Source organism: Amia ocellicauda, chromosome 2 (assembly GCF_036373705.1).
Source record: "Amia ocellicauda isolate fAmiCal2 chromosome 2, fAmiCal2.hap1, whole genome shotgun sequence".
Lineage (NCBI taxonomy): Eukaryota > Metazoa > Chordata > Actinopteri > Amiiformes > Amiidae > Amia > Amia ocellicauda.
The window spans coordinates 34,403,874-34,424,598 of NC_089851.1; the positions used below are offsets into that span (position 1 = coordinate 34,403,874).

The 20,725-nt window shown below is 36.6% G+C and overlaps 1 protein-coding gene across 2 annotated transcripts in view; it reads right to left on the reverse strand.

Moving 5' to 3' along the window:
• Positions 1–7,749: 7,749 nt before the first annotated feature.
• mmp16a (matrix metallopeptidase 16a (membrane-inserted)) overlaps positions 7,750–20,725 on the reverse strand; it is a 53,661-nt gene continuing 40,685 nt past the window's right edge. For both annotated transcript variants that reach the window (XM_066723313.1, XM_066723314.1), the window contains 4 exons: positions 15,452–15,590; positions 13,764–13,914; positions 13,259–13,374; positions 7,750–11,689 (listed from right to left, as the gene is read on the reverse strand). In XM_066723313.1, the coding sequence (XP_066579410.1) occupies positions 11,355–11,689; positions 13,259–13,374; positions 13,764–13,914; positions 15,452–15,590 (741 nt within the window). In that variant the 3' untranslated portion in view covers positions 7,750–11,354. The remainder of the gene's footprint in view (positions 11,690–13,258; positions 13,375–13,763; positions 13,915–15,451; positions 15,591–20,725) is intronic.

Genomic DNA, 20,725 nt, shown 5'->3' on the forward strand with positions numbered 1-20,725 from the left:
CTTACAGTTCATATCCGAGTGCATTAAACACTTGGATTTCACAGGACCGGTGCAGTGCCGTGACTAGTTAAAATAAACTGGAGGATAATAATCAGATTGGTAGCAGCCGATGTTATTAATATTTTATGAACAGCTGGCCGGTGTTTCAGGCTGTGTTGTGTGAATGGTGTGCGGGACAATCCGCAGACACTCAGTATGAAGGCGAACACGATTCAGTTAACGTGCCCATTTACAAGTTAAATTAATGAATAAATAAATACAGCAAATCTGAGTTTCCCTCTAAAACATTAAGGACTGGTTTAATAAATGCGTCCATAAACGCCATGACTTAGACGTGCACACTTTAGTTCAATTATAACCTGCTATATTGTAACTGGATGATTAATCATTAAACGTGTGTATTTTGATCCAACTGTAACTTGCCCTGTTTAAGGACGTCTGATAAGTAAATTATGGTCCCATTTTCGCTGTATTAAATCAAGAAAACACCTGTAAGAAAACAACCAGAAAATGCTCTCACAGCTCTTCTAGTTCTAGACAACTTTGAAGCTGAGTAAATATTAATCCTAACTCATACTCACTATACAACATTATGTATATTCAGCCTATATCCTATATAAGGGGGTGTTTCCATGCATGATACATTTGGCATTAGTTTAATATACACGTAACAGAAAAGGTGGGCTATTCCTTACAATTTTAAAATGAAAAAATACAATAACCAGTGAACAGACAGCTGATTCCAGACAGGTATATCCAACAGAAGGGCAAATGTAATGCTGGCCAGTATACGTTTATATAGGTTAGCATACATATTGTTGTTAAAATATATCTGCATAACAGCAGTTCTCAAGTTAAGCATTAACTGTTGTCACTTACAAGCAGATTCCGCCTAGAAATCTGTCTAAGTATACTTTCTTCAGTGTATCTGTATTGTAGAACCACGTAAAGTAACCCAATCACCACAGATTAATGTGTATTTTAATATATGCATTTTGTAAGTGAAGTTCAGACATATCAGTTTTTAAATAATCCATGCATCTCTCTCTCGCTATATATATGGGAGAGAAAGCGATTTTTAAGAGTTGAACACTGCATCAAATGGCACTGCTGTCAGAGCAGCTGTAGGGTAAAAATACAGTATACTTGCTATTATGAATATTTACACAAATAGGTAAAGCATATGGAGACATCTGGGTGATTTAGGGAGTATTGTTACTTGCAAGCCAGTACACATCCAGTGTATGATGTTTGTGCACTGCACATTGGGTGGATAAAACAAACAAAGAAACAAGAAAAAAACATCTCCTTAAGGCAAAATTGCTTAATTTAGCAGATACATTTAGGATTGGAAGAAAATAGAAAATCTCATGAAAATCTGACATATCTGAATGGTTAGTTATTTAATAGTGGGTGGTCAACATTTTGCTTTTATCCCAGGCACAGTATACAAAGTGGAAGTGATAACTGTTTTCCATTGTACTGTTCTGCACTGTTACATTGACACACACAATACACAGCAGTGTCAGTGGGCCGCAGTTCAAAATATACATTAAAGTTGAATATGTATACAACATGATATATACACATCAAAGTATGAAATATATTGTTTTTTTTTATATACATTGAAGTTTGATATTTATTCAATGAAACAGGATATATATAGATCAAAGTTTGAAACATAGATTGCAGTTTGACATTTAAACAATGAAACTTGAAATGTTTATAACAAAGTTTCAAATATATACATTGAAGCTTGATATATCTACAATGAAATTCAATATATTCAGTGTATATATTTTTGTACACTTCTCCTGGCCTGTGCCAATGACTTTATCCCTGACTTGCTATGAACGCTCCTTGGTCTTCATGGTTGAGTCTTTGCTTGAAATTCACTACCTGACCAAGGAACCTCACAGAGACAGGTGTTTTTATCCTGAAATCAAGAGAACCACTATTATTGCACACAGACAGAATCCATTCAACTAATTGTGTGGTCATTTTGTGCACCTGAATTAATTTAGGTTTGCACAACGCAATGGGTTTGAATAAGTATGCAATCATGACTGTTCCATTTTTATTTTATACACATTATCTTATTACTTCTTTGTTTCGTTTTTGCTTTGGATGTGTGGATTAGGTTGTGTATACACATCAGAATCCCTACTTCAAAGTGTCATCCCTGCAAGCTTTAAAGCAACAAAATATAAAAACTCAGTCTGAATACTGAATACTCAGTCTGTATATGTATAAATATATATTTTATTTTTTACAGGTGGGCTTAAGCCTTCACTTAGAAAGTTACTGTTTACTCAATTCTTTGGAACGTCGTCCCCAAATATGTTTAGGTAATTGGTGGAATTTCACAATTTTGTTGGGGAAATGGGGTATCCAAAACAAACAAACAAACAATAATCAGACTAATTTACTGTGTCGTGAGCATATCTGCTCTTTCTTTTCTTAGTATTTAGAAGGTTAAAAGTGAGTTGCCTGCCTGAATCATCATTTTGCTTGATTAATAAACATAAATAATTAAACCAATTAAAATGTGGTTTGACAATACTGCATAGCTTTTGGAGGGAGATATTTTAAGAGTGTAGTGTTATGCATTACTCAGTATGAGGTATTTTTAATTTGCAGTCATTTACACATTATTAAGTCTTTTTAGTTGATTATGAGTTTTTATTTCTATGGGGCTATAATTTGAAACATATGTTTGCTTTTGATGATGCTTTTCACTGTGCTCTGTTTTATGCCTCGGTTTTATCACATCATAATCGTATTCTGAATGACACTACAAAAAGCATGATTCCACATGCAGTTAATATGCACCAGAACAATGCCCTGAACTGTGTGAGAATAGCCCATTACATTTTGTTCTTTTCTGAACATGGGACAGTTGGAGGCGTGGCATTCAAAAACTTCATGAAACTACACAATACAAGATTACTCAGTATCCTACAGTAAATACTTACAGAATATTCTTAAATTTTATGAGATATTCAGTGACTACTTCTTCACACATTATAATTTAAATTATAATTTAAAGATGGTAGAATAGCTTTTTGTGATTATTTACTCTTCAACACTTAAAACAAGCCTAAATAAATTATAAACCCTTTATTTTCAACTCCAAATTAATCACAGGCTCAGCCATCTGGTTGAGTGATTATTGACCTCACAGCTTTACGCTTTTTCATGACAGAGACCAAAAATATAATTTTCCTTTGAATCCCTGCTAAAAGATGTGGAGTGGAGTGGAGTCAAAACATATTGGACGCAAGTCTGCCAACTAAACCTTGTATATTCTTGTTAGGTTTGACCTAATATATGTCTCTTCACTGCAAGGTTTGAAAAGCTAGGGGAAGATGGAAACTAAGTAAAATATGTTTTGTTTTAAGGCTTAACACTTAACATGCCATGCCCCTTTCTAACAGAATACGTATTTACATTATATCAAGAATACATTATTTAGGAAACATCAAGCATGAACATTTAACATATATATATTGTGGAATATATTTGTACATTGATAGTTTGTATTATTTTAATGTTCTATGAATTAGTATTTAGATGAATAACATTGTTTTGTGGTTATATGTTTTTTCAGTAGTTTTCTCTATTTTATTTTTTGCCAATTTATATGTGCAATAATTACAAGGCAGGTTGGACAGTTTACAACCCCACAACCCCTAGCATTACAGCTGTTTAATACATATGCCTTGTTTTATTGCTTCCTTATAACAGTGGAACACATATACAGTATATTATAGTACTGTGCAAAAGTTTTAGGCAGGTGTGAAAAAATGCTGTAAAGTAAGAATGCTTTCAAAAATAGACATGTTAATAGATTATATTTATCAATTAACTAAATGCAAAGTGAGTGAACAGAAGAAAAATCTGAATCGAATCCATATTTGGTGTGACCACCCTTTGCCTTCAAAACAGCATAAATTCTTCTAGGTACACTTGCACAAATTCAGAGATTTTGCAGACATATAGTCAGGCGTATGATTAAACAATTATACCAAACAGGTGCTAATGATCATCAATTCAGTATGTAGGTTGAAACAAAATCATGAACTGAAACAGAAACAGCTGTGTAGGAGGAATAAAACTGGGTGAGGAACAGCCAATCTCAGTTAACAAGGTGAAGTTGCTGAAGACAGTTTACTGTCAAAAGTCATACACCATGGCAAGACTGAGCACAGCAACAAGACCAGTGTTGGGGTCGTTACTCACAAAAAGTAATATATTACATTGTACTCTTTACTCATATAAAACGTAACAAAATAATTTACTTATTACTCAAACTGGGCCATATTGATACAATTTGTAATGCAGTAATGATAATTTTTTTTAATCAGTAACTATAATATTATTACTCCTTTTGGAACCATACCACATTACATTACTCATTACTACGAAAAGTAATTACATTACTGTTATGCGTTACTTAGTTATGCGTTACCCTCAACACTGAACAAGACACAAGGTAATACATCATCAGCAAGGTCTCTCCCAGGCAGACATTTCAAGGCAGACAGGGGTTTCCAGATGTGCTGTCCAAGCTCTTTTGAAGAAGCACAAAGAAACGGGCAACGTTGAGGACTGTAGACGCAGTGGTCGGCCAAGGAAACTTACTGCAGCAGATGAAAGACACATCATGCTTACTTCCCTTCACAATCGGAAGATGTCCAGCAGTGCCATCAGCTCAGAATTGGCAGAAAACAGTGGGACCCTGGTACACCCATCTACTGTCCGGAGAAGTCTGGTCAGAAGTGGCCTTCATGGAAGACTTGCGGCCAAAAAGCCATACCTCCGACGTGGCAACAAGGCCAAGCGACTTAACTATGCACGAAAACACAGGAACTGGGGTGCAGAAAAATGGCAGCAAGTGCTCTGGACTGATGAGTCAGGATTTGAAATATTTGGCTGTAGCACAAGGCAGTTTATTTGGCGAAGGGGTGGAGAGCGGTACACAAATGAGTGTCTGCAGGCAACAGTGAAGCATGGTGGAGGTTCCATCCAAGTTTGGGGCTGCATTTCTGCAAATGGAGTTGGGGATTTGGTCAGAATTAATGGTCTCCTCAATGCTGAGAAGTACAGGCAGATACTTATCCATCATGCTATACCATCAGGGAGGCATCTGATTGGCCCCAAATTTATGTTGCAGCATGACAACGACCCCAAACATACAGCGAAAGTCATTAAGAACTATCTTCAGCGTAAAGAAGAACAAGGAGTCCTGGAAGTGATGGTATGGCCCCCACAGAGCCCTGATCTCAACATCACAGAGTCTGTCTGGGATTACATGAAGAGAGAGAAGCAACTGAGGCTGCCTAAATCCACAGAAGAACTGTGGTTAGTTCTCCAATATATATATATATATTTGCATGCAACTCCTTAAACAGAACAAGCCTCAGTCTGCTGCTGTGCATTGCTTATCCACTCCCTCATTACTGTGGTTCTCAGAACAATAGCCTTTCTCAGTGGAAACGCATGTGGGAAGTCCTCCTGCACTCCACTTCTCTTTTCCAGTTTAATGGGATTATTTTATGAGTCATTTTACTGTTTTACAATCTTCTTGCTAGCAAAGGCATTACCAATAGCTGTTGCCATGTCAATACACCCTTCTCTGGGTGTAAAAATGCCTTAAGTATTCTGCTGCTGCAAGTTGATTCTTCTGCTGCAAATACCTAAAAAGCACTATATCGTTGTGTTTAAACATAATTCCCTATATTTACATGTATACATTAGATTATGCTACACTCCAGCTGTGTGGTGAGATTGATATTGATTCACCCTGTATGTAAAAATGTTTGGTGCTTAATATGAATAAGTGGGTGTGAATGAAGTGCAATCATTTTGATACAATTGCCTCCAAATGTACTCATACCCTCAATAGAGTATAACTAACCTTGATTTAGCAAATAAGACACAGGTGTACATTCTTTATTTTTCAACAAGAATCGGATTTTGAAAATAGTACCGTATGTATTAACACCATTCCTTTAATAATTGTATATATTTCTCTGGCACATGTAGGTCATGGAAGACCCAGTGCTACATATGTGGTATAAAATAATGTTTTATTACACAAATAAGCATTGCTTTAACAATAAATCATTGCTGTTAAGAAACAAAGGATCAAATACCAAACAAAAGAAGTGCAGAGGCTTTGTCAATAAACAAAAGAGGAACAGTTCAATGAAGTTGAACGGAAAACCGAACTGAAATGAATTAGGCATTTGACCTTGCCCGGGGAGAGGGTAGACCCCTGTTATGTATTGGAACCATTTGGTAATTGATAGTACAATGTAGATGCTCAGTTACATAATGTCTTGTACTGATACTGGACCATCAAAACACTTGGTGACCATGTCAGAATACCGGCCACACCGTGTTCAGTTCTGACTTAAATCAGCCCCCTTTTTGGGTTCATTTGAACATGTAACAGGATCCCAATGGACTTGGGAGTCTTTCAACCCATTCTTTTTATGTTGTCACATCAGGAGAGGCTGCTCGTAAGGAACACGGCTACATCTGGATAAAAAATAATACTCTAACAGAAAGAGAAGGTAGGATTTACAGGGATGCTAAATCGGGATTGCTATTATGTTGCTTCTCTTAAGTATCTTCCATTGTAGGGGAACCCTTCAGAGCTCTTGATGGAGAGACACAAAGATGGTGGAATGAACAGCCACTGATAAGGGTCTTCAGAAAGTCTGTGAAAAGAGCAGCAACGGAGACAGGGAGGCAATACAGGGTGTGCTCAATACCATGATTAATGGCAGTAATTTTAAAGAAACAGCTGTGCCATTAAGGATATTTTTCTGCAGAATGTTCTTCTACCAGTGGCGTTGAAGAGTGTTATAACCCAATATTTACATCAATGTATCAAGCTGGGCACCACATCTTAGAAGTAAAGCATGCACAAGAGGATTGTGACTTTACAGCTGTCCAGTTGCTCTTAATGTTAATTTCACAAATGGCCAATGAGATTTCAGTGTTTGTGTAAAGAGGAGGGATTATTTATTCCAGGACCGTACCTGACAGTCTCCCCAGTGTTTTGTTAAGATGATGGATTTTCATAACAGGAATTTCTATAAGCTTTTTCTTGCTTTTAAATATATATCAGGGGCAAAAGCCAGATAACAAATAAGCTAAGCAAAGGAGTTGAACATGACTTTTTTTTACTAGCCACTGGAAAGCATTTTGGGGCACTATGGGAGTATTCAACACCACATATAGACCAAAATCAATTGCAAATGTAAATATATCTGTCCCCAAAAATGTTAGTTCAAAACTGTAAGTCTCGATACTATACAAATATAATACTAAATACATGTAACCTAAAGGCTAAAACCATTCCATCTCATCAATAATGTAAAAATGCAATGGGTTAATGATAAAAGTGAACGATATGGATGGAAAATACATATTTAATTTATCTGGGTATGGATGATTTCCAGATGTTTCAACAAATAATGGAATCCATATGTATTTCATGTCTCTTTTCAGTGTCTTATCCTTATGGGGTGTTTAGAAAAGAAACAAATTATGGTATAAGAGCTCACGGAGTCCAAAGTCATAGGGCTAAAAATGAAAGGGATATCACAATGTGCTAAATTAAATCTGAGGAAAAACATTTCCACTTTCGGCTCAGTGGTTTCTCAGCGGGCCTTACCAGACAATTGTGAATAAAACAATCATACACTTGCATGACTGAAAACAAGGAATCTGAAGTACATTTAGATCCATTTATTGACAGGATGAGTTTCCGTAAATACAGCACAATGAGACAGTGATGCTGAATACATAAGATGAAAAATAGTATAAAAAAACATATATCCCTCCCCAGACTTAAGACACAGAGGACAATTGGGAATTGTTAGTCTCACCCAAAAAAACTAACCAAAAAAATAAATAAAGGACAATGAACACATAGTCACCGCATAGCCCTTGACTCAATGGTTGCTATGAGGTGTGGGGCTTGTTTAGAATTCAAGAATTCATGTAACATCACACAACAGATGTGTTGCAATGCCACAAAAAGAGTACACAGTATGCAAAGGATGCACTTAAGAAATTGTAAACATAAATACTCTTTGCTAATGCATTCAGCCAATATCCCCATTTGTTGAAGTGTGTTCCACTCGACTCTCTGACCTTTTGTAGCGTGCTTTGAAAAGGAATACAGCAGCAATTTCATCAGTTCAGATCCTTTAGAAGATCTACACATTTGTTTTGCGGAACGATTTGATGTTTGCACTGTCGCCTTTTGTGCAATATGGAAACAAATTTCTGTTGGTGCGACCAATTAACCTAACTGATGGAGAGAAACAAATAAATAACGAAAGCACCAAGCGATTACTGTTACTTATATCTGCCAGTGTATCTTTAGCACCATGATCTCGACAACTAACATGCAAAATCTTTGAACACTGCAGACATTGTTGGACACGCAAGATACTCCATGAGCTTCACAGAGCAAGCTTTTTATTACACTCTTGGGTGATACCCTTGCCCCTGCAGACACAGGCTGTGACAGATAAGACATTCACAACCATATGAGAGAAAATAACATTTCAGGCAGTTCAAGGACAAAAAAAACATCCTGTTCACAGTTTTTATTTGTGTGCATGTTGTAATGCATTTAGCTCTGTCTAATGGTGTCTGAAGAGAAGTTGGAGCCTTCAGCGATTCTCAGTTTTCCCTTAAACTGGGACAGAGAGTAGTTTGTGGTTATGTTGCAATGTACCTTGTGAGACACTATTCTAACATTTAGAGCTTTTTTATCCCCTTCAGAAAAAGTGCTTTCTTTTTTTCCTGTATTGAGCTTAACAAGCCTAAACTTTCTATTTCACAAATTGAAATATCCCATCAGCAGATTCTGTTTCCCATGTACACATTTCAATCGTCCTGCAATACGCATTGAGAGTGTTTTATGATGAACAAAGGAGAAATGTACAGATAAAATTGTATGATTTACATATTTCGTGCTGTCTGCTTAGAGTATTTCAGGATATATTGAACTATACATTATGTGCTTTTTATATTTTTCCTTATAAGGGGCAGATTGCACTTAATTTTGTGTTTTTATCTTTACTTGGTATGTCAGCAACACAATTTATACAAACATTTAAAACAAAAAAGTAAAATGAAAATATATTGTAGCCTTAAATGTTGCATGTGGAGATGGTGCATAATCCTAAACATGAAAGGAAATCAAATGGAAACCAGGAAAGTAACCAGAGAGGTCTTGGATATATGAAGAAGAAATTGCCTTTGACTTTTAATATGTCAGATTATTACCACAAAATGTCCTGGGGAATACCTTCAAGTACATGACATAATCTATTTTTGGTTAAATGTAGTTACTTATCAGGAAGACCCAGGACTGGTTCAGCAGCTGCAAAGTCAGAAAGCAAGCACGAAGCACAGAAATAGATCTTAATAGAATGGAAAAATGTATGTTAGAAAATATCCTAACTTGTCGAAGCTGCTGCATTATCTACAATTAACAAAAGGTTCAAGGCATTTTATTAATGTATTGATCCATTTATTTATTTTCATAGAACTTTCCATTTTAGGCTCAGTTCTGAATCTTACATTTTGAAGTTAACCATAGTCCCCATATCCATGTCCCCATAACTGTCAAAAAACAGAAAACCATTTTTTTTAATGCAACAGACACACATTCGAACATTGTCTGTCATACAGTAATGAAGTGAGTGTTAAGTTGCATTTCTGAGATCACAGTGACCAAACTTAAAAACAAGATTCTGCTTGCTTAGTATACCAAATAGAAGCCAAGAGCATAATGTATCGAGTAGTCTCAGCTTACATGAGTTATTAAATGTACCACTTATACCTTGAAGTTGGTTTTGATCTTTTCTTCTGTTTTAGCTGTACCAGTAAAAACAATAAAATTAAAAAGAAAACGAACAAACGAAACAATAACAAGAAAAGCAACCAAGGAATACTGCACAGTTTGGACACTGAGTCTTTGCTGATGCTGTAGGCATACCTACAAGCTGCATGCCACAAGGCAGAATAATAGTCCAGACTAACAGAATTAACATTTATCAAAACCTGCAACCTGTTTAAAATGACTTTCCCATGGAATTATTATTTTTTAAACTTCTTATTAATAGGTCAGCCCAAGCTAGATGTGAAGCTTGCATGCGCTTAAGCACAAATAAAATGTTAAAACAAAGTTTTAATGAGAGAGAGAGAAAGAGAGAGAGAGAGAGAGAAAGAGAGAGAGGCTAAAACGTGCTAAAATCCTGATGTCCCAGGTGACCTTGTAAAAGAAAGCCTTGAAGTCTATGGAATACTAGAACTCATACAATTTCCTTTTCAAGTGTAACTGTCTAACAATTTGTTCTTATTACCTTTTTAAGTAGATAGAACAACAAAGGCAAGTGACAGACTTTAAGCACGTCTTTTACTTCGTAGATTCTTACTACAAAACCAATACACCCATCGGAACGAGCCGTAGTAACATAACTCAACTTAGTGGCTTCTTCGCAGTGTGACCTGGATCTCTTCCTTCTTGACTGAAACATTTTCATTCTAAATACAGGCTGACTTTTTCCCGTTTCTTGGCAGATCAGGTCTGTGTCTGGGCTCTTGGCAACTTGTAAACCAATGCCTATCGAGCAAACGAATGGTAGAAAGGAACAGTGTTATGAATTTGGACCGTCAGCTCTTTGAACGAACAAACAAAGCAATATACAAAAACACAAGAAAACAAGATGTATAATTAAGGCGGTTAAAAATATTGCAGAGAATTTTGGCCCCTGTTTCGAGACAGACTGCCACAACAGTCAAGAGTTCCCAACTCCTACTCGTCGCTGAGGATCAAGAGCAGTGGAGGAAGAAGAAAAAAATAAAAAATAAAAAAGAAGAAAGCAATCCTCTTTGGAGAGAAAGCTCTTATTTGGTTTGGGTGTTTTGTTCTTCAGAAATAAGACGTTTAAAGGGAGTTTAAAAATAAAACGTGTAAAAAATAATTAGGAAGGCAAAAAAAAATAAAAAATTGAATTGTTAACTTGTTAACTCCAGCAAGTTGACTAGGATTTTTGAGCGTGCAGAGGGAGTAAGACCTAGATACTAAACGGTTTTGCCAAAGAAAGACCTGATGTGTGTAGGAGGATACTGTGCACCATGGAAGAGTCCAAGCTGAACAACCTTCCCCCTAAAGATGCACATAGCAGATGGGGGGGAAAAATACGTCAGCCCCCGTCAGGGTAGGCAAAAGCCTGCTCCCCGTCTAGGGGGGGCAGGGCTGTAGTCCGCAGGTTACATCTCCACATACTTCCACTGCCATGGAAACCAAGCCTCCGTCACACCCACTCTTGCATTGAGCGTTTGCAGTACAGTATGTGGCGGGGGGTGCCTTTCCTTTTGAACTGAAAGACGGTGTAGACCAGCACCAGCAGACACAGGGCCAGTATGCAAGGGATGACGATAGCTATGGCCTTCACTGTGCTGGCTGTGTTGTCCAGCTTGATGACAATGTCCACATCGTCCTGGGGAGGGTGTCGCTCCCTCTCCCTGTCTATAGACCCATCGCAGCCCATGAAGTCCTTGAGGATGGATCTGGGGTAGCCTGGTTCCACGCGCAGCTTGTGGTTGTTGAATTTCCAGTACTCCTTCCCTTTGTAGAAGTATGTGAACCCTGCGTTGAAATAAGAAGAGGCAAACATTAAATCGGAGGCCTCACTGGGGTTTGACTTCTAATTCATGTATTTAATGAGAAGATAGCAAACTGTCTGGATCGGATGGTCCTCACACACCTAAAATGTATTTCCACCCCCCCCAAATGAATAAATAAATACATACATACATTTACACAGTATTGATTCAAGTATACCTTACTATATATCATTTCTAACAATCAAACTTCTGTTGGTAAAATGTAATTTAAGTCAAAATAGCATTGTGGTTGTTTCCTTCAGACTGGATCTGGCAGCTAAAGGAACACGTCTGCCCTACAACGTGTCACTTGGAGGGTAATACTATGATTTCCTGAGGGTTTCTTTAATGTATTGTTATGCGAGTGGTTTTCTTGAATGCTGAGGAATAATGTGGTTTTCATTAAGACTGAAAAAAAACTGCATGTTAGTCTGGAATGGGTTTGGCTGCAGCATTATTGCTTTCTTCATAGGAGATGTGAGATGCTATACATCGTTGAAGTAGCCAAATTGTGTATTGCAAGGGTTAATTAATCCTGAATGATTAATTTAGGGAATCTGGATTGTGAAAAAAAAAGAACAACCCAAAACTGTGACACTTAGCACAGGAATAATGTGGACTCACAAACTCGACAGTATAACATTATTGGTAGTCCCCAAATTTCAATAGAATTATGCATGCATGCTAAGTTCTGAATGGCATTTCTACAATGTTGCACTGTTTTTCTCTGGATCTAACACTGTCACCTTTTGTGTGTGTGTGTGTGTGTCTGATGTGCACAATATATAAAAAGAAAAAAAAACAAATATGTGAAGATCAAAGCTCGGTATTTTTGCCACGAAGAGGCAATTTATTGGACAGTCTATGGTAGCAATTATTACAGTCACTATTGATACAATTATTTAAAAAAAATACAAAAATAAATCCAGACACCCTTCACGCTTTGATGAGTGTCCATGCACCACTGGAAAGTTGGCAACAACCACAGAGCATATGGAACCAGCTTCTTTGCACTTGTGAGTATAGTGTCCCTGCTGTGCTTGTGAATGTTGTGTTTTGCATTGTGTCCCCCCACAAAAAAAAACTTATCGTCTTATCCCCCTCAATGCTCCTAGATCTGGGAAACAGCCTTTGGAATTTACAGCAAAAGACTGTAGTTCCTCAACGCACACTTTTAGTATTGAATCGTCCCCACCACTACGTCCCTCCAGGATTACAAAACACCTACTCAGTTGCATAGAAAGCAAATAATGCATTTGTATGAGTGTATTTAAAGACTTAAATGTATGTTTAAGCTTTTATAAATGACCCTTATTCCCTTGAGGAGAGTTTTACTTCCAGTCATAGTGAAATGGCAATTTGAGTAGTCTGTGCTGTGGAAAACACAAACGCAAATCAAATAAAACAATGAACTAGAGGAATAAACAGTGGCATCAAATTACTGCCACTGGGGTCTAGGAAGACTCCTTTATTTCAGTGTATTTTGGGCATCGTCCTTTGACCTCCACTTCAGTGGGGATGGGTGCAGGTGGTAAAGGGTAGAGAGTCATACCGTTGGCTTTATCGACGAAGGCGCCCTGAGGAGAGTCTGGGATTCCCTTCCATACGGTGACGGGCTTTGGGTATCCGGGATCCATGGCTCTCATCTCCTCATTGTATCGCCAGTACCTGCACAGCCAAAGCAAAAGCAATGAACTGATGTCCACAGCAGTTCTCAGCAATCACTAACAAGCATCCAAAATCTTTTTCCTCTTTTTGTTTATTAATTCATAACACTCACAGACACCTTTCATGTAAATCAGGCGATGAGTGGAAAAGGTGTACAAATTTGATCACAGCTCAGCAAGAGCTGTGCGATCACACTTCTCATTAATAAAAATGGTATCACTCAAGTTTGATTTGCACTTCCACATGCGGTGCACTCTGTTTGTTGCCTTGGCATGACGTCTTCCCAAGGATGCAATTAAACTGGCTAACTGCTAGTGAGTATTGAGCAACACTCAGGCTTAAAACTATACCATATTTAAGGCTGTCCGTACTGGGATTTCTATACTGACCTGTCACCTTTGAAGAAATAAGTCTTGGCCACATCCTCCCACCAGACAGCGGTTTCAATGCCTTGAGCTGGCATCCCCTTGCCGAACATTGACAGGTCCTGAGGGTAGGTTGGTTGCAGAGTTGTATCCTTGAACACCCAGAATTTGTTACCTATAACACAATGTAAAGAAAAAAATAAGAAAAAAGGGTGATGAGTAAGCAAGTATGATGACATCCATCTTTTTATTGAGATGACGGTTTTCAATTATACTGCCAGCTCAAGGAACCGAACATGAATCTGAATCTGATTTTTATGGCATCATTCAACAAGCAAAGAATTCAGGATATTTATTAATTTCCAACCCACGGCGATGCTCTGCCCACAATGCAGGCACTTTCTGTGGCAAATTCTTATTTGCTGATTAATGAGCACTGGTTGAGATATTGACAGGATTTCTTCCAGCGACTTAAGAGGTTAACCTTCACATGGGATGACTTCTAGTCTCTGCTGCGGAACCATTTAATTTCACATCAAGTTGAGCTGTGCATGCCTCATTGCCTAAATGAAAACACAGGATCTTATTTGATAGGGTCTGCTTCTTTATATAGCTTAAATTAAAATATCATTTTCACCAGAGCTCATGGAAAAAATAAAATAAAAAAACAAGACAAAACAACAACTGTGGATCATGGAATTTAATATTTCCATGTGATCTTATCATAGAGAAATCATTCACATTCTAATAAACAGTATTGTGCTAACACTGAGACCTCAGGGAGCTCTTACCCAGTTGGGAAGTTTTCCAGAAGGCTATAAGGGGAGAGGTGGGGGAGGGGGACTGGGGCTTATGATATGTGAACAAGCACTTTGGGGGATGCAAGTTTCACCAGGACAGGAAATGCCTGTCATTTTACCTGTGCTTTTCTCATGCTCTCTGGGGTCACTATGCTACCCGAAAGCTTCCTGGCAGTAAAAGTGCAGAAAGCTGGCTACAGTGGCAAGGGAAAAAAAAAAAATGACATGCTCTACACACTATGAACAATGTTTTTCAGGGAAATGTCTAGGATAACCCTGAGTTTAATTTCTAAAGCCGTTTTTATATATGATCTTGTTGTCCAAGGTATTGTAGGACAAAAAATAATATATTCCGTAATCAAACCCTTTGATTATGCATTTTTGACTATAACTTAGTTGGTAATTACTTTGAATCTTTCTAGGTGTAAAAAAGTATTCCGTAGATATGATTGAAAGAATACCCTTCTGTATTTTATTGTATGATGATGTTCCGCTTCAACAACACAGAACTTTGCTTTATTAGGAAAAACTGAGATACTTAGAGTGACTTCAGTTTGCTTTGTTTTTGTTATGCAAAATGCAGCAAAACCATATGGGGCTGAATTGTACATGTTGCAGAATCTTTGCATCAATAAAAGCATTGTGTTATTTTATTCCATTACTTTAACTGTCAAAGTGAATGCCCAAAATAATATAAAAAATAACATTGTATTACGTTTTAGTTATGTTATTTAAAAAAAGGGTTTATTGATATTTGTTTTCTTTGTTTTGTATTGAATTACAGAATTGAACTGAAGCTACACTGAAGATGCATTGAAACCTTGCCCCCAATGTCAATCCAGAATACAAACTGAGTGTTTCACAATAGCTTGGTTGCAGAGTATACTTTTGTGTCTGCAAACTCTTTCTTACCTTTGAAGAAGACAAACTTTCCCTCGCTGTTTTCATACACTGCATCAATTTTAGGAGGTAGGCCTCTCCAGAAATAGGCAATCTGCATAGGATATCCAGGCATCACTGAGTTATCTCTCACCCTCCAGAACCACTGGTCCTGAAAAAAAAGCAATTGCTTTTCAAAAACAAATCACAAACTCCTTCCCAGTTTAAACAAAATAAAACACACAGCTTCCTAATAACTACATACATATTCATATATATTTGAGTTTTGCTTATCAACAAATAACTTGCTTGATTACTCGTGGACATGGTTTGTGAAACTGTTTAGAATATTTTCACCCTGGAACACAGGAGACTACGTGGGGACTTGATTCAAGTCTTCAAAATCATGAAAGGCATCGACCACATCAAACCAGATGAGCTTTTCCAGATCAGCAGGGACACACGGACTTGGGGACACAAATGGAAATTGGGCTTCAAGGCATTCAAGACAGAAAACAGGAGACACTTCTTCACACAGAGAGTCATCACAATCTGGAACAAACTCCCCAGCGATGTGGTTGATGCTGAGAACTTTGGATCACTTAGTTATTAATGGACACCAAACGAGCATGATGGGTCGAATGGCCTCCTCTCGTTTGTAAACTTTCTTATGTTCTTATTATTTCCAACTCTGAGGCTACTGTGGAGACCTACAAAAACACAAAACACTACCATCTTTGGATGTAGAGTATTTTCTATAATGGTACACACATTTATTTGGAAGAAGTAAGTAAAATGCTTAGAAATTAATAAAAGATAGAAAGAAATATAATCAACTCGATGTGCCTCAGACCCAAATCTAAAAAAAGGATTGTGCCTCTTATCTCCCCTGCGGGCTTGCTGATAAGAATATTGATGGAAACTGTAACTAGTCCAGTTTTACTCACTTATTAGAGAGCCCTACATACACCCATATAAATGAGCCAGGATTTCTAGAAAATGGAGTGTGCTAGTTTATACAAAGTTTAAATAACTTCATAGATCCCTGTGGATGGGTGGGTGTTTTGTCTCCATGCAAATAAACAGAAGAATGATTTCTCCACAGAAACATAAAGAAACGCCAAGCCAAGCACAGAGGCTGAAGCAGAAACTCCCCATAAGCCTCTCTGAAAGGTGGTAGAAACTGGTTAACAATGTGGGGGTGGTGAGAACCACAGACCTCAGCTAACTGCAAATGATAGACTGATTCAAATTGGAAAACCAACATACTCTAGATATGGCTTTTCATTGTATTTTCTTTTTTCTGGTATCTCAGGTGACATTTACACCGCAGACAGAGGGTGACATTTTCCAGTCACATTTACAAGCGTCTCTCATTCTGTCAAGCTTACTGTTATGCCTGTAGACCATTCTGATCATATCTGCTATCTAAATGTTATTTAATGTAATAAGATGTTGAAACAGTTTAATAAAGCTAAACTATTTAGAAGATTAACTTAGAAGAACAACTAAAAAATATTTTCATCCAAGCAGCACTTCCAAAACTAGCTAAATTATAAACATACATTTATAATTTTGCAATAATTTGGTAACACTTTACAATAAGTCTCCCTAGTTACGGTGTAATTACATAGTAGGTACTCAGTAATTACATCTGTAGTACATTTTTGTGGGCCATGCCTGGTACAGCATCAAAGGTAGCCTCCAGGTAGGCATCCTTACCAGAACATTGTGTACTTACATATACCGTTTATCATTTTTACACATTAAGTACATTGTAATAATGCATAATTACACTGTACTTAAGGGTAACTAAAGATTAGACTGAGTACCTACTATGTAAATACACTGTAACTAGGGAGACTTATTGTAAAGTGCTACCAATAATTTAGAATTCTAAATCATGTACTATTCATGTTTTATAAAGCTATAATTTCACAAAATCATGCACAAAATGTATTCACTTTTAACTGCAGAACTATTATTACATATGTTATAGACAAGTAGTTCCCAATCCTGGTCCTCAGTTCCATAATTGAACTAATAATTGGCCTAACTGGAGCTTATTAATAATTTTAAACCTCAGGTTAAATATACAAGAATATAAGGCACCCACATTCTCAAACTTTATTTAATTTAAATAATTTTAAAAATCAAATAAAACAAATTATTAGTTTAATTTAGGTTTCAGTTAATTAATTAATTAATTCTGGCAGGACATTGGGATAGATTGATTGGTCTAGATGAACAGACAGAAAGACCGATAAGAAACTTGCCAGCTCTCCCTTCAATTCAAAAGTGAAAAGTAAACAATGAGAAATCTAGACTTTTAAGTCTAAGGTGTGTCGATTTTCAAGCCAAACTCAGATAGCAAACACTTGCCAAAACTCACAGGAAACAAAAAATCCAGCTGGAAAAGACATTCTGGATCTGTTAAGAGTCACTCCACCCTATACAATATTTATTGCACACTCATTTCTCAAAGTAACATTAACTTCATAATACAGAGTACAGTATATTGAAATGTCATCAATCTGTAGATTGTGTTAAGGTAACTCTCATTGTCTTATGTCACCTCCAGATGTCATGGGCAAGACACGTAACTGGAATAGATTTCTTTTACTTTTTGGAAGGCTTCAGAATCTAACTGAAAGCAGATGAAACTATGGATGTTGGGTTCATTCGTTTGCAACTGTTAAAAAAAAAAAAAAAAACAATACAACAATATCAAACTACAAATGTACACCTGTGAGAGATTAAGTTAAAACTAGTTTTCCAAAAAACTCAATCCAACTCACTTGGCACCTAAGACTCAAAAAGCAAAAACGTACTGTTGCTGTCAAAAGTATTCATACCCTTAGTTTGAACCATATTATTCTGTGACTTCTTAGTCTTATAAATAGTTTTAATTAAACTATAGTTATTTACAAATGAGGTAAGACTTTGTTTGACTGACACTCCAGTTCTAGAACAGTTTTAATCATTTACGCATGTTTACGCAGTTTAATGTCTCAATGTACTCTGAAATTAAAGCATAGAACAAATAAAAAATTGGAGATAAAAAAAGAAATCATGGAATCGTTTTGTTTAATAAAATGTAACCCCTTAAACTGACAAAGCCCTCTGGTAAAAAGGGCACCAAATCCATGTGATTCTCTTTTATCCCATGTGTTGTGTTGTTTGTCAAGTGCATGATATTCTCTTCACTACTAGCCAAGAGAATTAGCTTTCAAACGATGTGCGCATTGTAGGAATACAGTGTAACTTCTATGAACAGGAGCTGCGTGTAACCTAAACTTTATTTTTAACCTCAAAAGTGTCAGTTTACCGCTTTGTACCATTTCAGGTTATTCACTGGACTTGAACTACTTACATTTCAATAAAAACTGGAATAATTGGGGTGTTCTAAAATGGTAGTGTACATGAATACATGTATCAGGCTTTGAAAATTGCTTTTTCTCACTAAAACTTTCACTTTAAATCATATAAATATAAATATCATATAAATCACTTTATATTAGATTATTATTATACCTTACACTACATAATCTTCAGAGGTTAGATGGTAAACTATGAATTTTATGTTTAACGTATTGTTTTAACAGTTCAAGCAACGTGGGAATGTGTTGACATTGTATGTTTATGAACTGCTATTTGGTCTCTCAAAGTGTAATGTAGCAAAGACAATGATGTGGCAGTCTAGTCTTTGTGCCTCTGGGCTTATATTCACAGATCACAGTAAAGAAAGTGAAGTGTTAGAGCCAATTTACAGGGCAAAGTGCAGAGAAATAAGCGCCGCAAGCGTGAGATAGAAACACCTTGCTCGTGGAAAGATAAGCAATTCACGTTGCTTGGTACTTCACAATTAAAAATAAATAAAGAAAAAAACAGGTGCATAACGGCAATGGCCCTTGAGGAAACCAACATTTTTTATTTTTTCTATTTTTTGCTGAGGGATGCTACTGAAAATAGAAACAAGTGATAATGGTGATCTCAAAGCAGCAGAGAAATGAGTGACAAATTGTTTCAATGTCAAACGCACATTCAGAGAGACAGGAGACTCGTTAGCAAGGACATGCAGTGCAACTGTAAACATGACAAGAGGCAATTGCTGGAACACGAATAAAAGGGTGTAGAAGAAAAAAATATCATAGCCTAATGACAAACTTCACAGCACTGTTAAGATCGGTATCACTAAAGCATGAACTTTTAAAGAATATCCACTGATATTTAAGATCTAAATAAAGTCACAAACAAGGATGTCCATCTTCACAAAGACTGTTCCTCTGCTAAACTTGTGCTATTTATATTCATTAAATACATGTAAGCAAATTAAGACAATTGGGTTTTGGAAAACCTTACAATTATATTTCTTGCTTATGTATTCCATATACATCAATTGGTCTATTTGCAGATGTATGCACTTTTGACTTTATAAATTTCTTTGTGGATGAAGAGGAAAAAGAAATACATGCAGTATACCTCTTTTCATCCATCATTAAGTATACTGCATATGACATAAAGGTCTTTAAATTGAACCGCAAATGGTTAGATTTATTACACAACTGTTACTCTTGCCGTTACAACTTGACAAACCAGAAGGTGCTCTTACGACACAGGCTTTGCATCAAATTTACAATCTTTGTGATAAATCTGTCCTGTGCATATTATTAATGTCATTTTGCTTCAATATATTTGGTTGCATAAACAATGCAACAAAGGAATCTAAGGTATATATAATGTTTTCCATGATCTTTTCAGGAGATCTCAGCCCACTAAGCTTCTCGCCCTTCCTACTATTATTATTCCAAAGAAGCGTGTGTTGTTTTGTAATTGTCAGTGTTATCTTCTAGTGTCAACCAAGCAGGTCTTAATGATATATAGCAGAAGGGAAATATCTCTACACCCTGCTTCCAACAAACGCAATACGTTTGGAACATGAGGCAATGACGGCCACATTTTCAATGGCATGAAGAGTTTGAAATCCAAATGCCCTGAAAACTGCAGTGATGAAAGGATATAGTACAGACTTCACAACAACTAAACTAAAGTATTGTTTGATTCAGTAGGTGGATATGAAAGCCAAATTAGAAAGACAATATAATACAATATGATCAATTATTTTGCTTTTGGTTTTTTATTTTGCCTTATCAGCATTCAAATAGTAAAAATTTAATTAGGTAGATCTGAAAATGCTGAAGGATTTGCTTACAGATGGCAATTTCATGAATAATGATGCTTCTACAAGAACGTTCCAGCCAATTTTATTTTGAACAATAAAGAACAACAACACTTTAGCTGATTCTA